Genomic DNA, 25,470 nt, shown 5'->3' on the forward strand with positions numbered 1-25,470 from the left:
AAACTTTTTGCCGGATATATTTTTTTGCCATTCCTCACCACACACCGTTTCGGCGGGGGATACCAATTCATCGAATTTACTTGTTTTTTATAAATTCCTAGATTATACTTGGACGTACAGTCGTCAAAGTTCATAAGGTTTAGGGTTGAGTAAATTAAAAGTCAAGGTCACAGTGACCTTTAGATCAATGTCACAATGACCTTGAGACTAAAAATGGAAACTGCTGGATAACTAAAGAACTTTTTGGCCTGCAGTTTTAGACTTTGTAGGATGATTGGCTGTGATCACTAGATGACCCACTTTATTTTGAGGATCACTATCTCAAGACCACAGCGACCTTGAGATTGGAAATAGGGTCCACTCAGTCATTTCTGAACAATTTGACTTACCATCAAACTTAATAGAATAATTGCATATGGTCTGTAAATGGTTCCTAGTGTTTGGAGTCAGTTGCTCAGAGGTCAAGGTCACTGTGAAGGAAAGTGCCTGATGTCAAAAGATGAATACTAGTGTTTTGGGGGTCAAAGGTAAAGAGCACAATGACATTGAACTAAAAATCAGTTTTCTGATCAATGTCTTTAGAGCTTTCGGCTGTCGGATTTCTTAGGATGATTGCATATGGTCAGCAGCCGTTTGTTTTTGGTGTTAATACCACAAAGGTCAAAGTCACTGTGCTTGGGTATATGGCCTTTAAAGCTTCAAACTTCATATGATATTTGCCTGTAGTCAGTATGCGACCTTGGCTGTTTCAGAGATCATAAGGTCAAAGAGATTTGACAGGAAATTTTGTTACCAAAGAGAATATTAACACACATGCAATGAACTGTAAGAACATGAACTTACTTGGATATTTGAAGATAACTTAGCAGGCTTGAGAAAGACGTGTCTACATTCATAGGGTCTTGTTCAAAGTCAAAATATCTAGAGATTTTTGTTTTACTTTCAGAGGTCAGTCTATTTTATCATTTAAGTTTATACTGCACATTTTTACAGAACACAAATTTAGTCTGTTAATTCAGGATATGTCTTATAACTTAAAATTTGTTAACAAGACGGAGAAGGAAAAGAGAATAACAAATTTACAATGACTGACACTAAATGTCGAGGGATCACAAGCTTATATATCCAGCAGCTGATTACAGGCATGTTTTTGATGAAAACGAACATTTTTTACGCTGTATGAATTGATGCATTCTGACATTTACTACTGGCGTTCCTTGTTATATACCTTAGAAGAAATAGTTCGTAGATATCTCATGACTATTGTTAAATTTTAGAGCTTTTTTCCATACGTTTGAGAAAAGATGTGAAAAAAAGAACAGCAGGAAGTTAGAAAATAACGGAAAGTAATGTATCAGTATGTTAGAATTACGTAGAAATGAACAAGAATGTGTTACATATGAAAGATGTCATGGTAATAAAAAAGGATCATTTTACAGTCAAAATACCACTTCCAAATAAAGACTGCTGTTACAAAGCTTGTTTTAAACTAAGGTTAAAAACCATAATTAGAATCATTTGTTAGAAGACAGAGAACAGAGACTTCTGTTTTCATTATCCATCGAGGGTCATTACACAATCGAAAATTTCAAAAATTTGCTTTTTGTCTTTTTTGGAACTGTTGTGATTGGCTATTTTGTTATTTACCATTAATAAGTTCTAGAACTAGGCTTTAAACACGGTTTTATAGGTTTTTTTTTTTTATCTAGGTAGATCAAAGGTAGGATACTGCAGAAGGAGATTTTTATGAAATTATCTGTTAATTTTTCAACACTTTATACAGTAGTCTTGCATTTAATTAAGAAATAATATGATATCTGAATGAATAGAAAGGGGAAAAGAGGGTGTAAAATGACAGGTGGGAGGGTCACATATATTTAGACCTTTTAACATACTGGCCATTTTTCATATTTTCTGTTTTGTCTTCAGATTTTTCATGGATAGCCATAATTATTACAGCATGTGAGTTTTTCTTGGGTGTCTTTTTATGAAAGAATCCATTTGAAATAATGGTGTTTTATAAATGATAGACAAATTGATTCCTAACCTCCCTCTAGGGAAGTTCAGGGTTATGGGAGGGACCCGGTGACATTTTTTATGTCTTTAATGGCATATAATTCAAATGGAAGCAATGTTTTGATATTTGCCGATTTCTCGTACTGTAATTAAATTAAAAAGGTTTTAGCACCCCAATTTTTAGTAATTTGTAGGCACATATGAGAGTAATGAAGTTTAATGGATGTTTATATAGTGACTGCATTAAAATAATCCGTATGAATGTAATAAACGATACATTACTGAGCATGTTTGTTTATAGCTGGTGCGAGGCAGCAGGTTCTAGTTAATTTATAAGAATAATGGGGGCATGTTTTTTGCCAGTGCCAAATGTATTTTATGTCATTTTGTTTTTCGCACTTTGGAACAAAACATCTGATCTACAATGTCTCATTGGTGGAAGATAGATGACTTTCACAAGAAGATAGCCAGGTAAAAACTGAAAGAGCATAGCATTTTATAATGAAACTCCCAACAGCCTGTGGTGGGATTTGAACCTGGTTTGCTTGGCTGCTAGTCCAGTGCTCTAACCACTGAGCCGAAGAGTAGGCTCAGTTGTTAGAGCATTAGACGAGCACCATCAGGTTTTATTTGTCCCCTACCAGTAGAACACCAGAGAGGAAATCCCCTACCGGTGGAACACCAGAGGAGACTATATGAATGCTGTCTGTCTGTCTGTCCGCAAGTCTTGATCCTGCAATTACTCAAAAAGTATTCAAGCTAGGTTCATAAAACTTGGTATGTGAATAGAGGGCAATATGTAGACTTTGCACATACATGACTTATTCTTGTAGGTCAAAGGTCACTATTGAAGGTCAAATAAAAATATTTCTGCTTCATAACATTTATATGGATTGATGGAGTCAAACATGCTTGAAAGGAAAATGTTCTCTGAACAAACAACATGGAAATATGTTAGTAACCATACATGCCTTAGTTTAAACAGTTCATTTATGTTCATCAAAAACAGCATGGAAATGTGTTAGTAACCATACACACATTAGATGAACAGTTCATTTATATTCACCAAAAACAGCATGGAAATTTGTTTGTAATCATACATGAATGAGATGAAACAGTTCATTTATGTTCACCTAAAACAGCATAGAAATGTGTTAGTAACCATACACGCATTAGATGAACAGTTCATTTATATTCACCAAAAACAGCATGGAAATTTGTTGGTAATCATATATGAATGAGATGAAACAGTTCATTTATGTTCACCTAAAACAGCATAGAAATATGTTAGTAACCATACATGCATGTGATTAAACAGTTCGTTTAATAGTTCACCAAAACAGCATGGAAATATGTTAGTAACCATACACGCATTAGATGAACAGTTCATTTATATTCACCAAAAACAGCATGGAAATTTGTTAGTAATCATATATGAATGAGATGAAATAGTTCATTTATGTTCACCTAAAACAGCATAGAAATGTGTTAGTTACCATACACGCATTAGATGAACAGTTCATTTATATTCACCAAAAACAGCATGGAAATTTGTTAGTAATCATATATGAATGAGATGAAACAGTTCATTTATGTTCACCAAAAACAGCAAAGAAATATGTTAGTAAACATACATGCATGTGATTAAACAATTCGTTTATGTTCACCAAAAACAGCATGGAAATATGTTAGTAACCATACATGCATGAGATGAAACAGTTCATTTATATTCACCAAAAACAGCATGGAAATGTGTTAGTAATCATATATGAATGAGATGAAACAGTTCATTTATGTTCACCAAAACAGCAAAGAAATATGTTAGTAAACATACATGCATGTGATTAAACAATTCGTTTATGTTCACCAAAAACAGCATGGAAATATGTTAGTAACCATACATGCATGAGATGAAACAGTTCATTTTACAGCATAGAAATATTTTAGTAACCATATATCCATATATGAATGAGATGAAACAGTTCATTTATGTTCACCAAAAACAGCAAAGAAACATACATTTATATCGGTAACCATACATGCATGAGATGAAGCAGTTCATTTATGTTCACCAAAAACAACAAAGAATTATGTTGGTAACCAAACATGAATGAGATAAAACAGTTCATTTATGTTCACCAAAAACAACAAAGAAATATGTTGGTAACCATAAATGAAGGAGATGAAACAGTTTATTTATGTTCACCAAAACAGCAAAGAAATATGTTAGTAACCATAAATGAATGAGATGAAACAGTTCATTTATGTTCACCAAAAACAGCATGGAAATGCGTTAGTAACCATACATGCGTGGGGTGAAACAGTTTTTTCCACTAAAAAAAACAAGATGGAAATATGTTTTTAAAGATCAGCAGATTATTGATCAGAAATTTTTCATTGATTAACCCTTAGCCTGCTGGTGGCGAGTGATTCAGCTTTTGCGACCAGTGCAGACCAAGATCAGCCTGCACATTCGTGCAGTCTGATCATGGTCTGCACTGTTCGCTATTCAGGCAGTAAATTTTCAGTGAAAACCCCTTTGAATAATAAGTGGTACTGTCCAAATAGAAAGATGGACCAGTCCATTATAGAAATATAGCAGGGAAGGGTTAATTCCATTTTACTTTCATGCAATGAGAGCAAATATCAAATAGAACAGTAACCAAATTATACTGGTGCCTGAATAATTTCTCAATCTTAAATGATTTAATTATGTAATGATTGAAAATAGAAACAAAGAAATTAAGAACATTTGATGTATGTGAACCAAAATAAGCTGTGTTTTGATTGAAATCAACTGGTATTTTCCAAGGCAATAAATATCCATTTAATTTTGTTTTTAAATTTTCCCTGTGTCTGCTGGAATCATCAAGGCAGGCTTATCAGATAGTTGATCAAAGTGGCCAAATGAGTTTCTCTCCATTATTTTATATCTCTTGTTACCAATGCTGTGTGAATGTGTTAAAGGGGAACTCAGTGGCATTGGAAAGTACTTTTTCTTGCAGAATATTTTTTTATCTTTTTTTTTTTATTTTTCTTGAATTTGAATACACTCAAATTTGCTTAAAGTACTTTTTATTGTTTCACACATGTTAAAGAAATAAATTATCACAGATAATATTTTGTTAGCCTGTTATAAAGTTAATTTAAAATTTAATAGCTGAAAACTCATGTTGTACTGTCATCCATTATTTGGTATCTTTCTTCTGCATTAGGGGGCCTCCGTGGCTGAGTGGTTACGGTTGCTGACTTCAGATCACTTGCCCCTCATCGATGTAGGTTAGAGCCTCACTTGGGGCGTTGAATTCTTCATGTGAGGAAGCCATCCAGCCAGTTAACGCAAGGTCGATGGTTCTATCCATGGGGTGCCTGCGCGTGATGAAATAATGCATGGATGGGCACCTTTGGTCTTCCTCCACCATTAAAGCTGGAAAGTCGCCATATAACCTATAATTCTGTCGGTGCGATGTTAAACCCAACAAAATAAATAAATTCTTCAGCCTTATTCTGTAACAGGTTTTTATGAGTCACAGGATGGGTCTTGACCAAAACAAGGTCTTATTACACAAACCTCTTGCCAAATTTTACAGTGTTTTGCGCCGATAAAAACAAACTTTTGAATATTCACCAGTTATTATGTCCCACCCCCTCTGGGGGAGACATATTGTTTTTGCCCTGTCCGTCCGTCCGTCCGTCCGTTGAATTTTACAGTGTTGTGCGCCGATAAAAACAAACTTTTGGATATTCACCAGTTATTATGTCTCCCCCCCTCTGGGGGAGACATATTGTTTTTGCCCTGTCCGTCCGTACGTCACACTTCATTTCCGAGCAATAACTGGAGAACCATTTGACCTAGAACCTTCAAACTTCATAGGGTTGTAGGGCTGCTGGAGTAGCAACCCGTATTGTTTTTGGGGTCACTCCGTCAAAGGTCAAGGTCACAGGGGCCTGAACATTGAAAACCATTTCCGATCAATAACTAGAGAACCACTTGACCCAGAATGTTGAAACTTCATAGGATGATTGATCATGAAGAGTAGAAGACCCCTATTGATTTTGGGGTCACTCTGTTGAAGGTCAAGGTCACAGGGGCCTGAACATCGAAAGCCGTTTCCGGTCAGTAACTTGAGAACCACTTGACCCAGAATGTTGAAACTTAATAGGATGATTGTTCCTGCAGAGTAGATGACCCCTGTTTATTTTTGGGGTCACTCAATTTAAAGTTCAAGGTCACAGGGGCCTGAACATTGATAACCGTTTCCGATCAATAACTTGAGAACCTCTTGAACCAGAATGTTGAAACTTCATAGGATGATTGAACATGCAGAGTAATGACCCGTATCGATTTTGGGGTCACTCCATTAAAGGTCAAGGTCACAGGAGCCTGAACATTGATAACCATTTCCGGAAAATAACTTGAGAACCACTTGATCTAGAATGTTGAAACTTAATAGGATGATTGGACATGCAGAGTAGATGACCCCTAATTATTTTGGGGTCACTTTATCAAAGGTCAAGGTCACAGGAGCCTGAACAGTGACTTAAGAACCACTAGGCCAAGAGTGTTGAAACTTAGCGAGATGACTGGACATGCCAAGTAGATGATCCCTATTGCAGCCAACCATCAGTGTCTCTTTGACTTTCACTCCTGACCCCTATTGACTTCTTGCCTATAGGACTTTGCATTGGGGGAGACATGCACTTTTTTACAAAAGCAATTTCTAGTATTGATGAATGTTTAATAATATTTCTGGACTTGACTTTTCCATTTACCATTGCCAACTTTATGAACTTATTTTTTTGTCAGAAGGTGTTCTAATATCATTATGGTTTTACAAATTTTGTTTAAAACTTTTTAATATAGTGTGTAAGAGGTACTTTTACTTGTGATCTTCCACTACAATTATTGCTTTAACCGTTAACCTGCTTTGGCTTTGCGGCCATTGCAGACTAAGATCGTGGTCTGCACTGTTTGCTATTCAGTCAGAAAATTTTCAGTGAACACCCCTTTGAATAAGAAGTGGCACTGCCCAAATTGAAGGATAGACCAATCCATTTTTAATCCCCCGCCACAAGTGGTGGGGGGTTATAGGAATGGTCTCCGTCTGTCCTTCCGTCTGTCCGTAACACTTTCGTGTCCGCTCCATATCTCCTAAACCCCTTGAAGGATTTTCATGAAACTTGGGTCAAATGATCACCTCATCAAGACAATGTGCAGAACCCATGAGTCAGCCTTGTCAGCTCAAGGTCAAGGTCACAACTCAAGGTCAAAGGTTTTAGCCTTCCATTTTGTGTCACCTCTGTATCTCCTAAACCCCTTAAAGGAATTTTATAAAACTTGGGTCAAATGATCACTTAATCAAGACGATATGCAGAACCCATGAGTCAGCCATGCTGGCTCAAGGTCAAGGTCACAGCTTAGGGTGAAAGGTTTGAGCCTTCCATTTGTGTCCGCTCTATATCTCCTAAACTCCTTGATGGATTTTCATCAGACTTGGGTCAAACGATCACCTCATCAAGGCGATGTGCAGAACTTATGAGTCAGCCATGCCAGCTCAAGGTCAAGGTCACAACTTAGGGTGAAAGGTTTGAGCCTTCCATTTTGTGTCACCTCTGTATCTCCTAAACCCCTTGAAGGAATTTTATAAAACTTTGGTCAAATGATCACCTCATCAAGACGATGTGCAGAACCCATGAGTCAGCCATGCCGGCTCAAGGTCAAGGTTACAACTTAGGGTGAAAGGTTTGAGCCTTCTATTTGTGTCCGCTCTATATCTCCTAAACTCCTTGATGGATTTTCATCAAACTTGGGTCAAACGATCACCTCATCAAGGCGATGTGCAGAACTTATGAGTCAGCCATGCCAGCTCAAGGTCAAGGTCACAACTTAGGGTGAAAGGTTTGAGCCTTCCATTTTTTGTCTGCTCTATATCTCCTAAACCCCTTGAAGGAATTTTATAAAACTTTGGTCAAATGATCACCTCATCAAAACAATGTGCAGAACTTATGAGTCAGCCATGCTGGCTCAAGGTCAAGGTCACAACTTAGGGTCAAATGTTTGAGCCTTCCATTTTGTGTCCACTCTGTATCTCCTAAACCCCTTGGAGGATTTTCATCAAACTTGGGTCAAATGATCACCTCATCAAGAACTCATGAGTCAGCCATGTCAACTCAAGGTCAAGGTCACAACTCAAGGTCAAAGGTTTGAGCTCTTTATCTCCTAAACCCCTTGAAGGATTTTCATGAAACTTGGGTCAAATGATCACCTCATCAAGATGTTGTGCAAAATTCATGAGTCAGCCATGTCAGTTCAAGGTCAAGGTCACAGCTGAAGGTCAAAGGTTTACCCTTTCACTATCCAGCAGTGGCGGGGGATTTAGCTGTCTTTCAGACTGCCTTGTAGAAATTTAGAACATCTATCAAATATTTCCTTGTTTTGTGTCATATTCATTTTCAGCATGCCACTATGGCATTTGCTTGATAATCTTGATGTACAAATAGCAGTTTTGTGTCATAATAACATCACAGTTTCAGTAATCTTGTGTAACAGATTTGGTCATTTTAAACCTTAGCCTGCTGACGGCAAGTGATTCTGCCTTTGCAGCCAGTACAGACCAAGACCAGCCTGCATTTCTGCGCAGGCTGATTGGTCTGCACTGTTTGCTATTCAGTCAGTAAATTTTCAATGAACACCCCTTCGAATAATGAATGATACTGCCCAAATTGAATGATGGACCATTCCATTTTAGAAATTTAGCAGGCTAAAGGTTAGGCTATGGTATCAACTGAATTCACTGCTCCTGGCAGTAGTGTCCCTTTAATCAGAAAATGAATTTGGCATCAGATAAGCCTTAGCAACTTTTCACTTTCACGCTCAATATACAATGGGAAAGTTTTGTATCTAAACTTTGATTAATTATGAAAAATATGTTTTGATGAATTTAATGCATTTTAAGCTACCATTTATTAAAGTTAAACTGTTTTAACAGAAACAGTCAAGCTGATGAGCAGTTTTGTTGGAATAGTAAAACGTGTCTTCTGCTATGATAGTGCCTCAATATTTAATCTACTGCGGGCACCCTTCTGCGTTTTGTTTGAAAGAACAGAGAGCGACTTTCATCTTTCATTGTTGCCAGGGCTCCGGAAATTTTGGTAACTCAATCGGTCCGAAACGAAAATCCTGATATCGGCACTACCCCACCCACCGCATTCTCAATATTACACATTTTGTAAAACGTGATAGAGTAAAGAAATAAGCATGTCATTCATTAAATATGAGTTACCGGTCACCGCGAGTTACCGTACAATGAAGACAGTTATTCAGTGTTACTTTGTTTAAATTTTGATGTTTTTCCGAGAAAATACTTGCAAGGATAAAATTGCCGAGGCATTGACATGGCGCACATAACTAGTCTAAAAGCCAACGCACGTGACTTCGGTACCATATACACGGCAGATACTTTGTGATGTTTCCTCATTCTTTGATGGAATTCTATAAAATACAATGCGTCAAAGTGAATTACACGACATATATTCTCTGCTAAACAGCCTCAGTATTTTAAGAATACTCTGCCGCGGACCGAATGTGTCCGTTATGTGAATGCTGAGATCGAATTTCCCGCATGTACTAGTACCAAAAGATCACGTAGGTTGGCCATGGTTATTTCATTTCACTTACGTTGTACTTCAGTAAGCAACTAAATTTTTTACAAAATTTCATTTTGAAACGTTTTTTAAAAGACCGATTTGATAAACAGCGCCACCCCGGTTTTCTTTATCATTCGTGTTTGCCAGTCCATTTTTTTCTTTTTCTTTTTTGTACGGCCGGGTTGCAAAGACGATTTTCTGCACTTGTTTCAACTGAAGCCCCAAAAAATGAATCATGTAATTTTTTCTAATCAAGTAATTATAGAAATTATTTTTATCGGTTTTCCGTGTGATGTCTCATTAAATCAAAGACCTATAATGTACAATTGTATAGCCTTTTGAAATAAGCCATCCGTCGGATTCTAAATAAATGAAGTGGAAATGATTTGGATCCAGTCAGAAACAATTGGAAACCAGTCAAAAATGTTTAATACATTGCAGTCGGCTGTCTGTAAACATTAAAGGATGTGCCGCGCGAGCACTGATTGCGTCACGCGCTAATTACAGACCGATTATCAAAGTGACAATCAGAGTTTGACACGTTTATTGATTATCTGAGGATGCGACCAACAATTTCCTGCTTGACAGGTGATCGTGTTTTGAGATATCAGACCGAAATTCATACTTTTCTCCAATTTTACTGGACCGATTTTTTTCGTTTTTTCACTTCACGAATCGGTCTGAAAAGTCAAAAATCGGTCCAAAACCGACAAACCGGCAAATTTCCGAAGCCCTGATTGTTGCATATAAATATATATTTTAGCCCACTTTATTGTGAGGTGAGCTTGTGTGATCTCTTACTGTCTGTTATTGTCGCCATGAACTGTTTTCTGCAAGTGACAGGTCTCCTGGAACCATTTGATAGAAGTCAGTGAAACTTGCTATTGATGGACCTCTTTCAAAGGTGTTCAGAAGGTTCTGAACTTCAGGTCAGCCAGAGCTAAATCTAGAAAAATCTTCAAGTGACAACTTTATTGTTTGTTTTGTTGGGTTTAACGTCGCACCAACACAATTATAGGTCATGTGGTGACTTTCCAGCCTTGATGGTGGAGAAGGACCTCAGGTGCCCCTCCATGCATTATTTCGTTGCTAGTGGGCACCTGGGTAGAACCGCTGATCTTATGTAAGCCAGCTGGATGGCTTCCTCACATGAAGAATTCAACGCCCTGAGTGAGGCTTGAACCAACATCGATGAGGGGCAAGTGATTTGAAGTCATGCAGTGATCTTAAACATTTAGATATTATTTCACAGAAAAGTTCCTTGATGACAGTTACAATTTTTCCAATACCTGCCAGGTGTGGTCACTTTACGTTACAGATATATAGGGGAAACTTGAAAAATTTTACTTAAGAAATAATAAATCTGTTCCTATATTTTATCAGTTAATAAAATATGGGCAGGAGTTTGGATGCGTAATAATTAAATCACGAGTGTGCAGATTTCAGATTTCAGATTTTGGGGGTTTTTTTTAACCAGGAGGGAAAGGGGCCCAGGCCTGTGATTTGGAGCAAAAACAGCTCGGTGTTTGGGCAAAGGGGAATAAAAAACCTTATGTAAAGTCAGTTTTTGGGGAAAACTGCATAATTTAAAAGATATGTTCTGAGGAAGGACCCTATTATGAAGGGGATAAAACCCTGTGATATGCTTATGAAGACATATATATATATATTACAAGTTGCCTGATTGGAGGTATTTATCTATATATTCCATTGCATACAAATCCTTTTCAGGGACCTATCTAGCTACTTATGCTTTCAGTCATTTTCTGGCCATTGAATATAAAATAAAGAGTGGCCCGACTTTGAATCACGTGCCCCTGACCACTGTGGGATCGAGCCCCACTCAGGTCATCATGTGAAAAAGATATCCAGCTGGCTGACGGAAGGTAGGCCATTCTACCAAGATGCCAACTCTTGCCTGAGATGATGCCCAGAGGAGTACCTGGGGTCTTCCAGCACCATTTAAGTCTGGAAAGTCACCATATGACCTATAAAATTGTGTCAGTGTGACTTATAACACAACAAATAAATATTAAAATGTATTAAATAAAGATCTTGGTCAGAAAAGTTTATGAATTAAAAATAAAAGTATGCACATGCTAAAAATGAAACCAGCCGATCAGACCATTGAAAATTGCTATTCAGTTATCAATTTAATACTCGCCGGAGATATTATGACCAAGGGCAAATAGTACCCATGCCCAAAGAGTGATTTTGTTAAAGTTTTTGAAAACATCAATTTTATGTTCAAGATAATCAAACACAGAATGGTAATTTTCTTTGTATTACATGTTAAATGCGTATTAAAGTAGTGTTAAAATCCTTTCAGGCAACACATTTGATGTGATCACTTATCGTCTGTTGTTTTAGTAATTTTACTGCCTTTTTATTTTTATTTTTTTCCCTCCTCCTGTCAACATTTTTCTGCCCAAAATCCGAGTAACAAAAAAATAAAAAACTCTGGCCTAGTATGGTCATACACATATTTTTGCAGCAAAAAATCCCAGTTAGCAATCAAGAGCTTTCATAGTTCTCTTGTTATCAAAATGGTGTATTGTTAACGCTGAAAAATTACCCTTCATTTTAAAATGAAACTGACATCAGAACAAAAGCAGATTTTTTACAATTCAAAATGACTTCAAAGACAAAAGAATTTGTTAAGCAAAATAATATTTTTAGAAATACAAAATTTATGCTTAAGAGGTAATTGCATATACCAGCCCTATTTATCATTATTTCATATATGTCTGACATTGTTTTCCCTTTTTATTGAAGGAAAATGATGGTCATACCTTTTAAGGACTGTTTTGCATCATTATGCATTATTGATAGAGTTATCAGTTCCATTTGAACTTAATTGTAAAGCGAAAAGTGATACGTCTCTATTTTCCCCTGAAATTCATTCTGAAATTTTGTAAAATGCATTTCTAATTATGTTATTTATAGCTCGGAGTTGACAGTCAGTATGAGAAGGGACAATGGATTCATCTGGAATATCACAGGTTATGCCAAGGATATAACCTCACATAAAGTATAATCGTAGAAATGAATGAATTAATAATTCAAATGCCTCTCACATGACCTGTAGACAAAGGGCTGGAGAAAAAAATATTTGCCATAGAAGTCTGGTATTTCAAGATCTGTTTTCAGTATACAAGTAAATTGCATTTAAAATGGAACAATAGTAGATAGATTTTATATATACTACATTGACAGTTTCATGGTTACTGTTATAATATGCCTGTCAACACTGGCTTGGGGGTATCGGTGTCCTATGGACACAGTTCTAGTTTTCAAATGAGAGCATGTGGTCCCATTTGGGGGCTGCCACAGCAAAAAAAATAGAAAAAACTTTTGAGTAACTCTTAACAAACTGCTTGAAGTTCCACAAGGCTTTAAATTTTATGCTAAAAACACATGTAATAGCTGTTCAAATAGAGGTTTTGCATATTTACAAGGGTAATCACTACCTTTTATACTGTAAGTGAACTTTTACACTTAGAAATATAAAGGGAGGGAATAAAAAAAACAATGGATTCAATAAAACTTTGTACTATGTTAATCAATATTCAGATCTTTGACAAATATAAGAGAAAAGTATTATTGGAAATAGGATTCACTAAGAAATTAATATATTTTTGTTCATGACGGAAAAATGTGGCAGCCACATTTTAAGCCTTTAACGGATTTTCACCAAAGTGTTCAGTTATTTTGAGTGACAGCTTTAACCTCATTGCCAAGAACGTGAAGGGTTTTATATTCTCTTTATTGATGTTTACCTTTTTACATTTTTATCATAAATCTGAATTATTGAAAAATCTTGAAATTTTGTATCAAATTAATTATTCTAAAATGATACTGCTGGAGTGTAAATTAATTAATAGGCTATACAAAACACGTTTTCAACTGCTGTTACGAAGAAAGCACTCGATAGAGAGCATCTGTTCCTGCAAATACACTTAAAAATATTTTACATTTGTAATTCATATGTTATAATACATCATTGTATATTTGTAGAAACTGTTCTTTACATTTTCATAACGATGTACTTACGATTTTTTTGTAATTATGAAATAATCTCATTAACCGCACACAGATACAAACAAAAAAATAATAGAATGATAATTATAGCAGAGGCAACATCAGTCGAAATTTTTTTATATGTCAGGTAAATCACGTCATCAAAAACTATCAAATAATTATGGTTGAAGAATCACAAATGGAAATTTCATGTATTGAGTAATTAACACCTGTCCCTCATAAATTTGTGACTCTTCAGTATGGAGGTTTTATTTCTTTAATACCAGGAAATAAAAACAACTTTCACTTTATCTATTAAGTATTGTTCAAGTGCCTTAATGGGACCGTGAATTGAAAAAGTACTCTTCTTTTGTGGAGGTACACTTACCCCATTTCTGAAGTTATACTTCATAGCAAATGTTTATAAGTCAGCATTTAATGATTTCAAGAATTTCTGTCATAACTGTTAATAATAAAGTATAGTTATTTTATCTCCCTAATGAAGAGCAACTGAAACTGAAAACTGTTAAAAGATCTAAGACTTAAAACAAATTGAAGGTGAGCTGCTCCTGAAAAGAAAAAAAACTTACAGTTGAATCTTCTAGTTCCATAAAGCTTATTTTGTAGAAAGTTGTCTTAATGTTAAGTTGAGACCGAATGTTGAAACCTTTGCTTACTAAAAGCAGTTGTTATTTTTGTACAGTACTTAACTCCCTTTCATTTTTTCCTAGTCAATTAAGAAATGAAATTATTTTTAAGAGTTCTTTTTAAATAAATGACAGAATGATTTGCAAATCCATGAATAGCAGTGCATTTTGTGGTTAATTTGCAGATCATATTCCATTTCTCATTTTGAATGAATAAAAAAATCTTTTTTTTATATTAACAAGTTATTTCCTTTCCAATTGTTAACAAGTTCTTTTCCTATGCTGCACATTTTTTTGTTGTACTTTTATGTTAGAATCTTCTTCATGGTGATTTTGTTCACAAGGCAGAACATTGGCGATGTCATTATCCCATATCATGCTGGACAAAACTGATTCTGCCTTTGCAACCAGTGCAGATCATGATCAGCCTGCATATCCATGCAGTCTGATCATGATCTGAACTGTTCGCCATTCAGTTAGTATCTTTTTGGTAAGCACCCCTTTTAACAGTTAATGGTTCAGTCCAAATTGTAAGATGAACAAGTTCATTATAGAAATGTAGCAATTGGTAAGGGTTAAATGAACTTTTCCCTGACTACACTTTGACATCATCAGAAACAGCAACAGGTTATCACTAAGCTGCATTATAGTAATTTTAACACCTTTTCTTTTGTGGTTCATACAAGATGATAGTCATTATTTTCAAGGAACAAACAGAGAAAATATAAATATTTAAGGCGCATGCTAGAGTCTCTGTATATGAGATGAGCAAAATTTTTCCCAATAATAGAAGTTCTTCAAACTTTGGGTAATGAAGGACAATCATCTAAGGAACAAAAATATGCAATAAAAGTCATAGGTCACCAGTATTGAAAAAGAGTTATCTGCCCTTGAAAACGACATTTCCCCCAGAATAATAGGAAAAATCAGCTGCTATTCTCAATATTTACAACTCAGTGGTCCATCCACTTAGCTCAGTAGGGAGATCGCAGATCTATGGACCACATGGTCATGAGTTTGATCTTTGTGCAAGGTATAATTTCTCCATGACAATTGATAAAAGACATTGTTTCCGGAATAATTCATCTGCAACCTCTGATTTATGTGGGGGAAGTTTGCAGTTACTTGTGGAGGACAGATTAGCACTGATACAGAATGTAGGAACACTGGTTAGGTTAGCTGCCCGCCATTACTTAACTGAAATACTGCTGAAAAAAGGCACTAAACTTGAACTTGGGTGTTATTATTTTGTTTCTGTGCAAAACAAAGTCGTTCCAGAAACAGTCTGTACATTTTCTGGTACAGTGGGAAAAATATTCCCAAAGTTTGTTACGTACAGAAAAAAACAGCCTTTTTTTCTGATAAAGGGGGAGAACTGCTACCACACTTCCTTGTGTACTTACACATCCTCTTTTCCAGTGTTTAAGTGCTGCTGAATGTGAACCTTTATGATAATGTATTGAATGTTTTTTTGGTTCCCGAATATTTACAAACATGAAACAATAAAAGTGCCAGAGTGAAGAAGATTTGAGGAAATTAAGCATATAGTGATGGATTGAATCGGAGAAATAAACTTGAAGTAAAGAACTATACTCCCATCATCTGTTGTCTCGTAAATCATAGAGGAAAATTGACACCTGAATTACTTCCACACTCAATCATATGTCGAAAATATAGGAAAGGTACAAAAAAATACTACTCTCTCTCGGTGCATTTTACAAAATGATGAAATTATTATTTGCCGAGAATTTGCTATTAATGGTATTGAATGATCTTTCAGAAGTGCAGAATTTTCCTTTCGTCCTCAGTTTTTTTGGTTTTGTTGTATTGAAAACATCTTGCTCAGGATATTCATATGTACAAAGAAACTTTAAAACATTCCAGTGTTGATGAGTTGTAGTAATTTCTTTGATTTTAACCCCCACCCCCACTCCAAAATTTTTGTTTAAATGTCTTGTGTATTTGCAATTGAGGTTTGTAATGTGCACATACTCCAACAATAATTAGTCTCTGATCTCAGAAAAAAATTATCAGTTTCATATTTCCAAAATCATAAAAGCAATACAAAACACAAAATTGTTTTGTTGAAATGCTATGTATAATTAAACAGTTAATTTTGGATATCATCATTTTAGAAGTTTTTTTACATTATTAACACCAGTCCATCAGTTTTTTTTTCATTGAAATTCACTTAAAAACATTCCTACGTGGAGGTAAGAAGGGCTGTTTCGTATGATTAAAGAAAATGTTAATGTCTTTCAAAGAGAGACTTTAAGTTCATTATATTTGAGGCAATATACCAAATTTCATAACAAATCATCAAAAAGTTTGTAAAAATCTTGTATTTTATCATTTCAGACTGGCTATAATTAAGTTTATAATCCCTTCTTGATGAAGAATGATATAATTTCATTTATAAAATGTTCTTCATATAATAGGTACATCATTTTCATAATCATTTCAAGACTTTTGTTCCGTCTGTTTAACGTAAAGATGATTCAGAATTTTTTATTTTTCGTTTTGTAGCCTTTATGAAAACGTATAAATGCATTTAAACAAAAAACAGCAGGTGCACTTTGAAAATAACGGCACACTTACGTTTTATAAACTGCAGCGTTTAAGTCTGAAGGATTAGTGTAAATTGTCCTAAATGAATGATAAAACGAAAATGAGTTTTATCTTGGGATAGAATAAAAGATATGTGTGAGCAGAAAAAAATGGGGAGGCGGGGACAAAATTCGCGAAATTAATTTAAGCACACCTTGCGGGTATTTTTACAACTGTTTATTATGTTTTTCACTCATAAAGTTATGATTGTGGTTTATATTAGCATAGTTTATTGTCTTACAAGCTTAATGAGTCTTTCCCCTAATGTATATAAATTGTTCATAATGTGTTTTATAATTATATTAAATATACACATAAGAGGAGGAGATGGTTGAAGAAAAGACTCATCGGGAGCAATTTTGCAACATCCTCACAGAGGCTCTAGCTAGACGGTAGTGAAATACTGTGTTTGGATGTTTGGATCATTTTCTCCCTTGAATTTTGTCAATATGTCAATATGAAAGAAGGTCAAGGTCTCAAAAAACTTACGCTTCAATCCTTTTTTTAGTACTCTATACAGAGTTAAACCCGCCTTTGAGGAGGCAGAGTATATTGCTTTGCACCTCTTGGTCGCATCAATTGGTGTGTCCATCTGTCGATAAAGTGGACGGTTTCCTGCACAATAACTTGAGAACCTTCAGACTTTATAGCATGATAATGGGCTTATGAAGTAAATGACTCCTATTATTTTTGGGGTCAGTAGGTCAAGGTCACAGGGACCTATCCTATCAATCGTAGCAGTTCATCCAAGAAATAGTCCAACAATGTTACAAATATGCTTATTTCTTATTTCCTGTATTTCCAGGCATGTGAAAATTTATGATGTTGGTACATACCAAGTGGTGCACACACTCGATTATCCAGGTGCCATACTCAGTCTTGGTGTTACTGTAAGTATAAATCTAGATGAAATATCCTTACTATGAAGTTATTCTGTGTATAACCTAAATACATTATGCACATACTAGATTATCCAGGTTTTATAGTTTGTTCTGGTTTTACTGAAATATATATTGCAAGCGATTTATCCATGCTCTAAAGTCATTTTTGGTGTTACCCTTGAATATGCACATACTAGATTACCTGATTTTTGTTCTTCAGTCTGGTCTTACCGTAAGTATAATATTGCAGTAGGTCTTAGGTTGTTCTTGGTGTTACCTTAAATAGATTATGCAAACACTAGAGTATCCAGGTTCTATATTTAATTCTGCTGTTACTGTAAATGTCCAAGGTTTTACTCGCGTGTATAGTATACAAGTCATGTGCTGATAGTTCACACTTAAGGCTGAACACCACTAAATCCAGCTGTTCTTTATTTCATATAAAATCCACTCACTTCATAACGGTGTTTCGACATTTTCTAGCATATCAGATTTTCAGAGACTTATATTCCCATAAAGAGCTAGATCGCTACTTTAGAAAAACAAAAAGAAAAGGGGGTGTTAACTTTTATATAAGAAAACTACAGTTCGTTAAATACAACCCGCTGAATTTACTACTTTTCGCTTCTTTCAATTTCTCTTTTCGTGACATTAAATTCTTACGCCGCCATTTTTATCTAGCATGCGATAGGAACATGCCGATTTCATTACAATGCAAAGTGATACATACTGAAACGCGATAGGGTAAAAGTAAGCACATTGCTGCCGAGAAAATGCACTAGGAAAGGAAAAAAGATTAGTACTATTTATATTTGGACTACTTGTGACTAGACCTGCGGAGGCTTACATTCTATTTGGTAGTGATCAGCCTATAAGAGAAAATTTTTGTCTGATTTTTCCATGAATTTGCATTCATTCTCAAGGTACACCTATTTCACAATGATTCTGCTTTGTTTTGGTGCAAAATATTGAGAAAATGTAGAGAAATAACCATTCATTACAGGTCACCCCCATCCCCAAAAATATGCAAAATTTAGCCCTGTGCAAGCAATATTTCAATTAATTTTACCTTATTCGTGGAATTTACATTTACCATCCATTTAATCGTTACGATGTTTGTCATTTTCATTCAGAAACATGCTAATTTCAATATTATTTAGACAAATGAAGTGCTAAAATGCGAGAAAAGACATTTACTAGGTCCTAAAACGAACCAAAATAGTGCCACCTGGTCGAAAATTCGATCTAAATTCCAAAAACACAAGAAATTTAAGCGTTTTCAGCCATTTGTTACCGTTTTACATCATAAAGAATAGATTAATGGCATTTCCATTCATTTTCGAGGGCTTTCAGAAAATAACATGTATTGCCCCTTATAGGCTGAACACCACTAAATCCAGCTGTTCTTTATTTCATATAAAATCCACTCACTTCATAACGGTGTTTCGACATTTTCTAGCATATCAGATTTTCAGAGACTTATATTCCCATAAAGAGCTAGATCGCTACTTTAGAAAAACAAAAAGAAAAGGGGTGTTAACTTTTATATAAGAAAACTACAGTTCGTTAAATACAACCCGCTGAATTTACTACTTTTCGCTTCTTTCAATTTCTCTTTTCGTGACATTAAATTCTTACGCCGCCATTTTTATCTAGCATGCGATAGGAACATGCCGATTTCATTACAATGCAAAGTGATACATACTGAAACGCGATAGGGTAAAAGTAAGCACATTGCTGCCGAGAAAATGCACTAGGAAAGGAAAAAAGATTAGTACTATTTATATTTGGACTACTTGTGACTAGACCTGCGGAGGCTTACATTCTATTTGGTAGTGATCAGCCTATAAGGTATTACAGTATTTAAGTATAAGCATGCATACTTTTTCATTGTCAAGGTTTAAATTGTTACTAAAAGTATATAGCATTTGTACACTTATTTTGGTCCAAGGTGATACTGTAAGTATTTAATATGCATACACTTACTGGTTACTGTGAATATGTAGTACATATACATAGTACGTATTGTTCTGGTTCATGGTGTTTTGTAAGTATAAAGTATACATACACTTACTGTCTAGTCTCTGTTTATTACTGTTGATATACATTTTGCATATACTGGATTATCTTGGCTTTAGTTGTTACATAAGTATCATGTATGTCACAGAACTAAAAAAGAAATCTGAGCATAATGGAAAAGCTCATAGTGTTCTGACCCATATGTTTTACAAGTACACAATTTTTGCCTGCAAACATTTCCAAATTTGTCCTTTACATTTATAGGCAGATGACAGTTTACTAGCCGTTGGTACAGTTGAAGGATTGCTGTCGCTGCAAAGACGGAAACCCGAGGATGAAGTGACAGTAAAGAAACCCAAAAAGAAACCTGTCTCTTTTAGATACGGTCTCAGAGGGAAAACTATCATTCCTAATAAGGTAATACATTGAATCTGGTTGAGCTGATATTTTGTTTACAAAAGGCAGTAATTTTCTTGCAGTAATGGGTGTTTGTTTAGGTGATTCCAAAGTTGAGTGAACTGTATATTAGCAAGCCATCCACGAAGCTTGCAGACGGGGATATAAATTTGTGGGTTTCAACATTTGATATAAAATGAATAGGAATTATACATTTTCGATGGATTGATAAAACCACAAAAATTAGTCCCCACCTCTCACACAACCATCATGAATATTCACAGTGTCACAGTATTTGCCTGTTGTAACAGTATAAATAAGAAACTGTTTATTATATATATCACTGTATATTTTCAGGATGACTTTGTTGTCGAGCACAAGAAGAAAGAACAACTGGCCAAGTATGACAAATATTTCAAACACTTTGAACACAGTAAAGCACTTAATGCTGTCTTAGAGGTAAGTGGTCTTAATCTTAGATCCTTCATCCTTTAGAACATTTCCATTCATATATAATAAGTTAATTAATATTACTGTAGTAGAATTAGAGATTGTCTGTATTTAAATGCTGTGTAGATGTAATGCTGTTATTTGTCTGGTCTTTGTCTTGGTCTGTGCTCAAAATCGTGTTCAACATTGCATATGTCAGTTTTGAAGTTGTAAATCTGTTTATTACATCATTTAAAATACTTTAGAATATTTCTTGATGGCAGCCTGTCGGTTACAAACATCTGTATGGCTTCTGTACTTGAATATATGTTTGGGAGTGAAGTAAGTGACTAAGATATCTTTTGTAAACAATTATTAACATCAAAAGATGCAAAAACTAGGTATATTAATTAAGTGGTTTTGTTGAAATTTCAGCACAGGATTCGGCGGACTACGCCAGAAATAACTATAGCTGTAATGCAGGAGCTGATACGAAGGGGAGCGATTAAATCAGCATTAGCTGGTAGAGAGGGATCATCTCTTAAAGTACTTATTGTCTTCATACAGAAGTAAGTTTGGGCTCTAGTAAAAATTGCTTTTCAATTTGATAAGTGACTTATTATGTCTGCCTCCAACTGGGGGAGACATATTGTTTTTGCCCTGTCCATCCTTCCATCCATCCGTTCGTCACACTTCATTTCCGATCAATAACTGGAGAACCATTTGACCTAGAACCTTCACACTTAACCTTTAGCCTGCTGGCGGCAATGAAAATGCCTTTGCGACCAGTGCAGACCAAGATCAGCCTGCACATCCATGCAGTCTGATCATGGTCTGCACTGTTCGCTATTCAGTCAGTAAATTTTCATTAAACACCCCTTCAAATAATAAATGGTACTGCCCAAATTGAATGATGGACCAGTTCATTTTATAAATTTAGCAGGGTAAAGGTTAATAGGATGGCAGGACTTATGGAGTAGGCGACCCCTATTGTATTTTGGGGTCACTCCATCGAAGGTCAAGGTCACAGGGGCCTGAACATGGAAAACCATTTCTGATCAATAAATTGAGAACCACTTGACCCAGAATGTTAAAACTTGATAGGATGATTGGTCATGCAGAGTAGATGACCCCTATTGATTTTGGGGTCACTCTGTTAAAGGTCAAGGACACAGGGGCCTGAACATGGAAAACCATTTCCGATCGATAACTTGAGAACCACTTGGCCCAGAATGTTGAAACTTCATAGATGATTGTATATGCAGAGTAGATGACCCCTATTGATTTTGGGGGCACTCTATTTAAGGTCAAGGTCACAGGGGCCTGAACATGGAAAACCATTGCCAGTCAGGAACTTGAGAACCACTTGAACCAGAAAGTTGAAACTTTATGTGATGATTGGACATGCAGAGTAGATAACCCCTATTGATTTTGGGGTCACTCTATTAAAGGTGAAGGTTGCAGCAGACAGAACATGGAAATCCATTTCCGGTTAATAACTTGAGAACCGTTTGACATAGAGAACCTCCAAAATTCATAGGGTGATAGGACTTACAGAGTAGGTGACCCCTATTGTTTTTGGGGTCACTGCATCAAAGGTCAAGGTCACAGGGGGCTGAACATAGAAAATGCTTTCCAATCAATAACTTGAGAACCACTTGACCCAAAATGCTGAAACTTAATAGGATGATTGAACATGCAGAGTAGATAAACCTTACTGACTTTAGGGTCACTTGATCAAAGGTCAAGGTCACAGGGTCCTGAACATGGAAAATGATTTCCAATTCATAACTTGAGAACCAAATGGCCCAGAATGTTGAAACTTAGTCGGATGATTGGACATGCCAAGTAGATGATCCCTTTTGCAGCCAATCATCAGTGTCTCTTTGACTTTCGCTCCTGTCCCCTATTTACTTCTTGCCTATACAACTATGCACTGGGAGAGACATGCGCTTTTCTACAAAAGCATCTTCTATTTATGCCCCCGGCATCTACTGATGCGGGAGGCATATAGTGATTGTCCTGTCTGTTCTTCCGTCCGTACGAGGTTAACCAAATGGGACCGTTTCGTCTAGCATCAATACCCCTAACTAGAATGACTTGATACTAATGCAGATGAAACCTGTGACAATTCCTCATCTTCAGACTTCACCTGACCTCAGTTTGACCTTGAACTTGACCTCGTTTTGGACTTAGGTTGCTTTGTATCGACAAGGATGCCACCGGGGGCACCAAGCATTTATTGAACGCAGCTCCTTGTTTTTTTCTGAGTTCAAAATCACGTTTTCTTTACTTTAACTGAAGTAAACAATTTTTGTAATTTCCTACTTTACAATTTGAATCATCCAATGAATTAATTTTCATTGAAGGTATAGAGAAGTGTTTAATCCGAGAAATGTATAATCTGACTTGTTTCATATTGTGAATTTTTTAGAAATTTTTATTCAAAATTAAGAGTGGATAGTGCCAGTGGAATCTTTACAAAATTCCTGTAATGTGAAAAGATTTTTGAGTTGTTATAAAGTTTGTTGGCTGTGATATTTTATCATCTTGATGCCATTATTAACCTTTAGCCTGCTGGCGGCAAGTGATTCTGCCTTTGCGACCAGTGCAGACCAAGATCAGCCTGCACATCCGTGCAGTCTGATCATGGTCTGCACTGTTCGCTATTCAGTCAGTAAATTTGCAGCAAACACCCCTTCAAATAATAAATGGTATTGCCCAAATTGAATGATGGACCAGTCCATTTTAATTTAGCAGGCTAAGGGTTAAGTAGTTGCTCTCTATTGCAGGAATATATCAAATCCCAGATTTACCTCCACCTTGATTGACATAGCTAACTTGGTATTAGGTAAGAGTGCTTTCTTCTTCCAGCTACATTCTTACGTCTCAAAACCTTATTTTATAGGAGCAAGTTAAAATGATCTTTATTTTTGAATTTTTTTGACTACAGTGTCTTATATAAAACTGCTGCCTTATTTGTTTGCAAACCATCCTGACTTACCAACAGGACTGCAACCCTGTTCTGTTTCTTTCATCTTTTGATAGATGTTTAGCTTTTGACATATTTTCTCTTTCCTTTTAAAGTACACTTACATTTAGATTATTTCCATCCTTGAAAGAATTTTTTCCAGGTGGTTTGTGATTAACATACTTAACTTGCTGTCTTTTGATAGAAGTTCCAGTTAATTTTAAGTTTTTGTTTAACAGATAATTTTTACTGATTAACCTGATTTGACATAGTATTTGGTATTTATTTATAGTTTCTCTTTTAACTGGCATTGTCTAATGTAGAATGTTTATTTTCTACTGAAGAAAAATTAACTACCGCTAGTTTTTGTACATTTTCACAGATATCTACTACCCTCAGATAGGGACGTCCTCCGTTCTCGACACAGAGTTACATAAACTACGCGAAACCATCGAACAGGAAGTAATGTACACGAAGCAGTTACTTGAAGTGATTGGGGAACTAGATACATTGTTCTCGGCATCGCAACAGTTCGAGGCAATCAATGAAAACAGCAGTGCATCTCTTAAACAAGAAACAAATGATTTGACTTTAAAACCATCTCAGAGTGCTGAAGTATCTTGATTCAAAGAATGAAAAAAAAAAATAAAAAGGAAAAACCATGTTTAGTTTTGTTGTTGTTGTCCAAATTAGTGATTATTTTTGACATGTCTCTTCAACATTTATGCATGAATAGAATTTTGAACTTGAACTTATTAAATTATGATTTAATTAGGAATTTATACCAGAAGATGTTTTAAAGGTTTTTTGTCATTCTTACAACATTGGATTTCAACCAAACTTGGTTTATACTGTCATATAGTTTCAGTACCAAGTCTAGTCTAGAGGTGCCTCTCTCCAGTCTTCCAGTCAAATTATTTGTTTTCATTTTTTGTTGATTAGTTATGGCTGCATGCAATATTCTATACTCTCTAACTTTTGATAATTTCCCATTCTATTTTCCTCAAGACACAAGTCCAAACATTATTGGCCCACACTTTTATATAATAGAAATCAAAAGATAATACTAATTTATGATATTTTATACAGACACTGCTCTCTGATACTGTGATTTACATAGAGACGTGCCCTCCAAGTGTCTTAGTAGAATAACTCGCGTAATAGTTGAATCTTTTGTTTGATATAATTCTCTCTTTCATGCAATAATAAAAAATATCATTAAAGGACTTTCTGAGCACTGAAATATATATAATGTATTGCCAGGAAATAACAGAAGTAAACTTATGAGTTTTTTCTATAATTTGAGCCGTGCCATGAGAAACCAACATAGTGGGTTTGCGACCAGCAAGGATCCAGACCACATCCGCGCAGTCTGGTCAGGATCCATGCTGTTCGCTAACAGTTTCTCTAATTGCAGTAGGCTTTGAAAGCGAACAGCATGGATCCTGACCAGACTGCGCGGATGCGCAGGCTGGTCTGGATCCTTGCTGGTCGCAAACCCACTATGTTGGTTTTCTCATGGCACGGCTCATTTCAGTTTTCACTGCTATATATAGGTATGAATAATACATTTTGTATGAAAAAAGTATACTTTGCCCAAATATATTATATACACAGCATCTTCATAAATTACATACTGATAAAATTACATGAATGCCTTTTTTGCATGAGTTACATTGTAAATATGATACTTTTAAAGGCAGTGACCTCCAGATTTTTGCATAAAAATAATCTTTCTTTAAAACTGAAGTTTGGTCATATTATGAACACTAGAATATGAGTTTTTGTTTCTAAACTATCTTAAAAATGCCAAATCAAGGAAAAAAAGATGCCCGTG

At 35.6% G+C, this 25,470-nt stretch overlaps 1 protein-coding gene across 1 annotated transcript in view; it reads left to right on the forward strand.

Annotated features, from left to right (window-relative positions):
• LOC123523031 (U3 small nucleolar RNA-associated protein 15 homolog) overlaps nucleotides 1-24,297 on the forward strand; it is a 70,137-nt gene extending 45,840 nt beyond the window's left edge. The window contains exons 5-10 of the mRNA XM_053549401.1: nucleotides 17,743-17,827; nucleotides 20,102-20,254; nucleotides 20,591-20,692; nucleotides 21,098-21,231; nucleotides 23,455-23,513; nucleotides 24,016-24,297. Of these exons, the coding sequence (XP_053405376.1) occupies nucleotides 17,743-17,827; nucleotides 20,102-20,254; nucleotides 20,591-20,692; nucleotides 21,098-21,231; nucleotides 23,455-23,513; nucleotides 24,016-24,257 (775 nt within the window). The 3' untranslated portion in view covers nucleotides 24,258-24,297. The remainder of the gene's footprint in view (nucleotides 1-17,742; nucleotides 17,828-20,101; nucleotides 20,255-20,590; nucleotides 20,693-21,097; nucleotides 21,232-23,454; nucleotides 23,514-24,015) is intronic.
• The last annotated feature ends 1,173 nt before the right edge of the window (nucleotides 24,298-25,470 follow it).

The sequence above is a fragment of the Mercenaria mercenaria genome, chromosome 8 (assembly GCF_021730395.1).
Source record: "Mercenaria mercenaria strain notata chromosome 8, MADL_Memer_1, whole genome shotgun sequence".
Taxonomy (NCBI): Eukaryota; Metazoa; Mollusca; class Bivalvia; order Venerida; family Veneridae; genus Mercenaria; species Mercenaria mercenaria.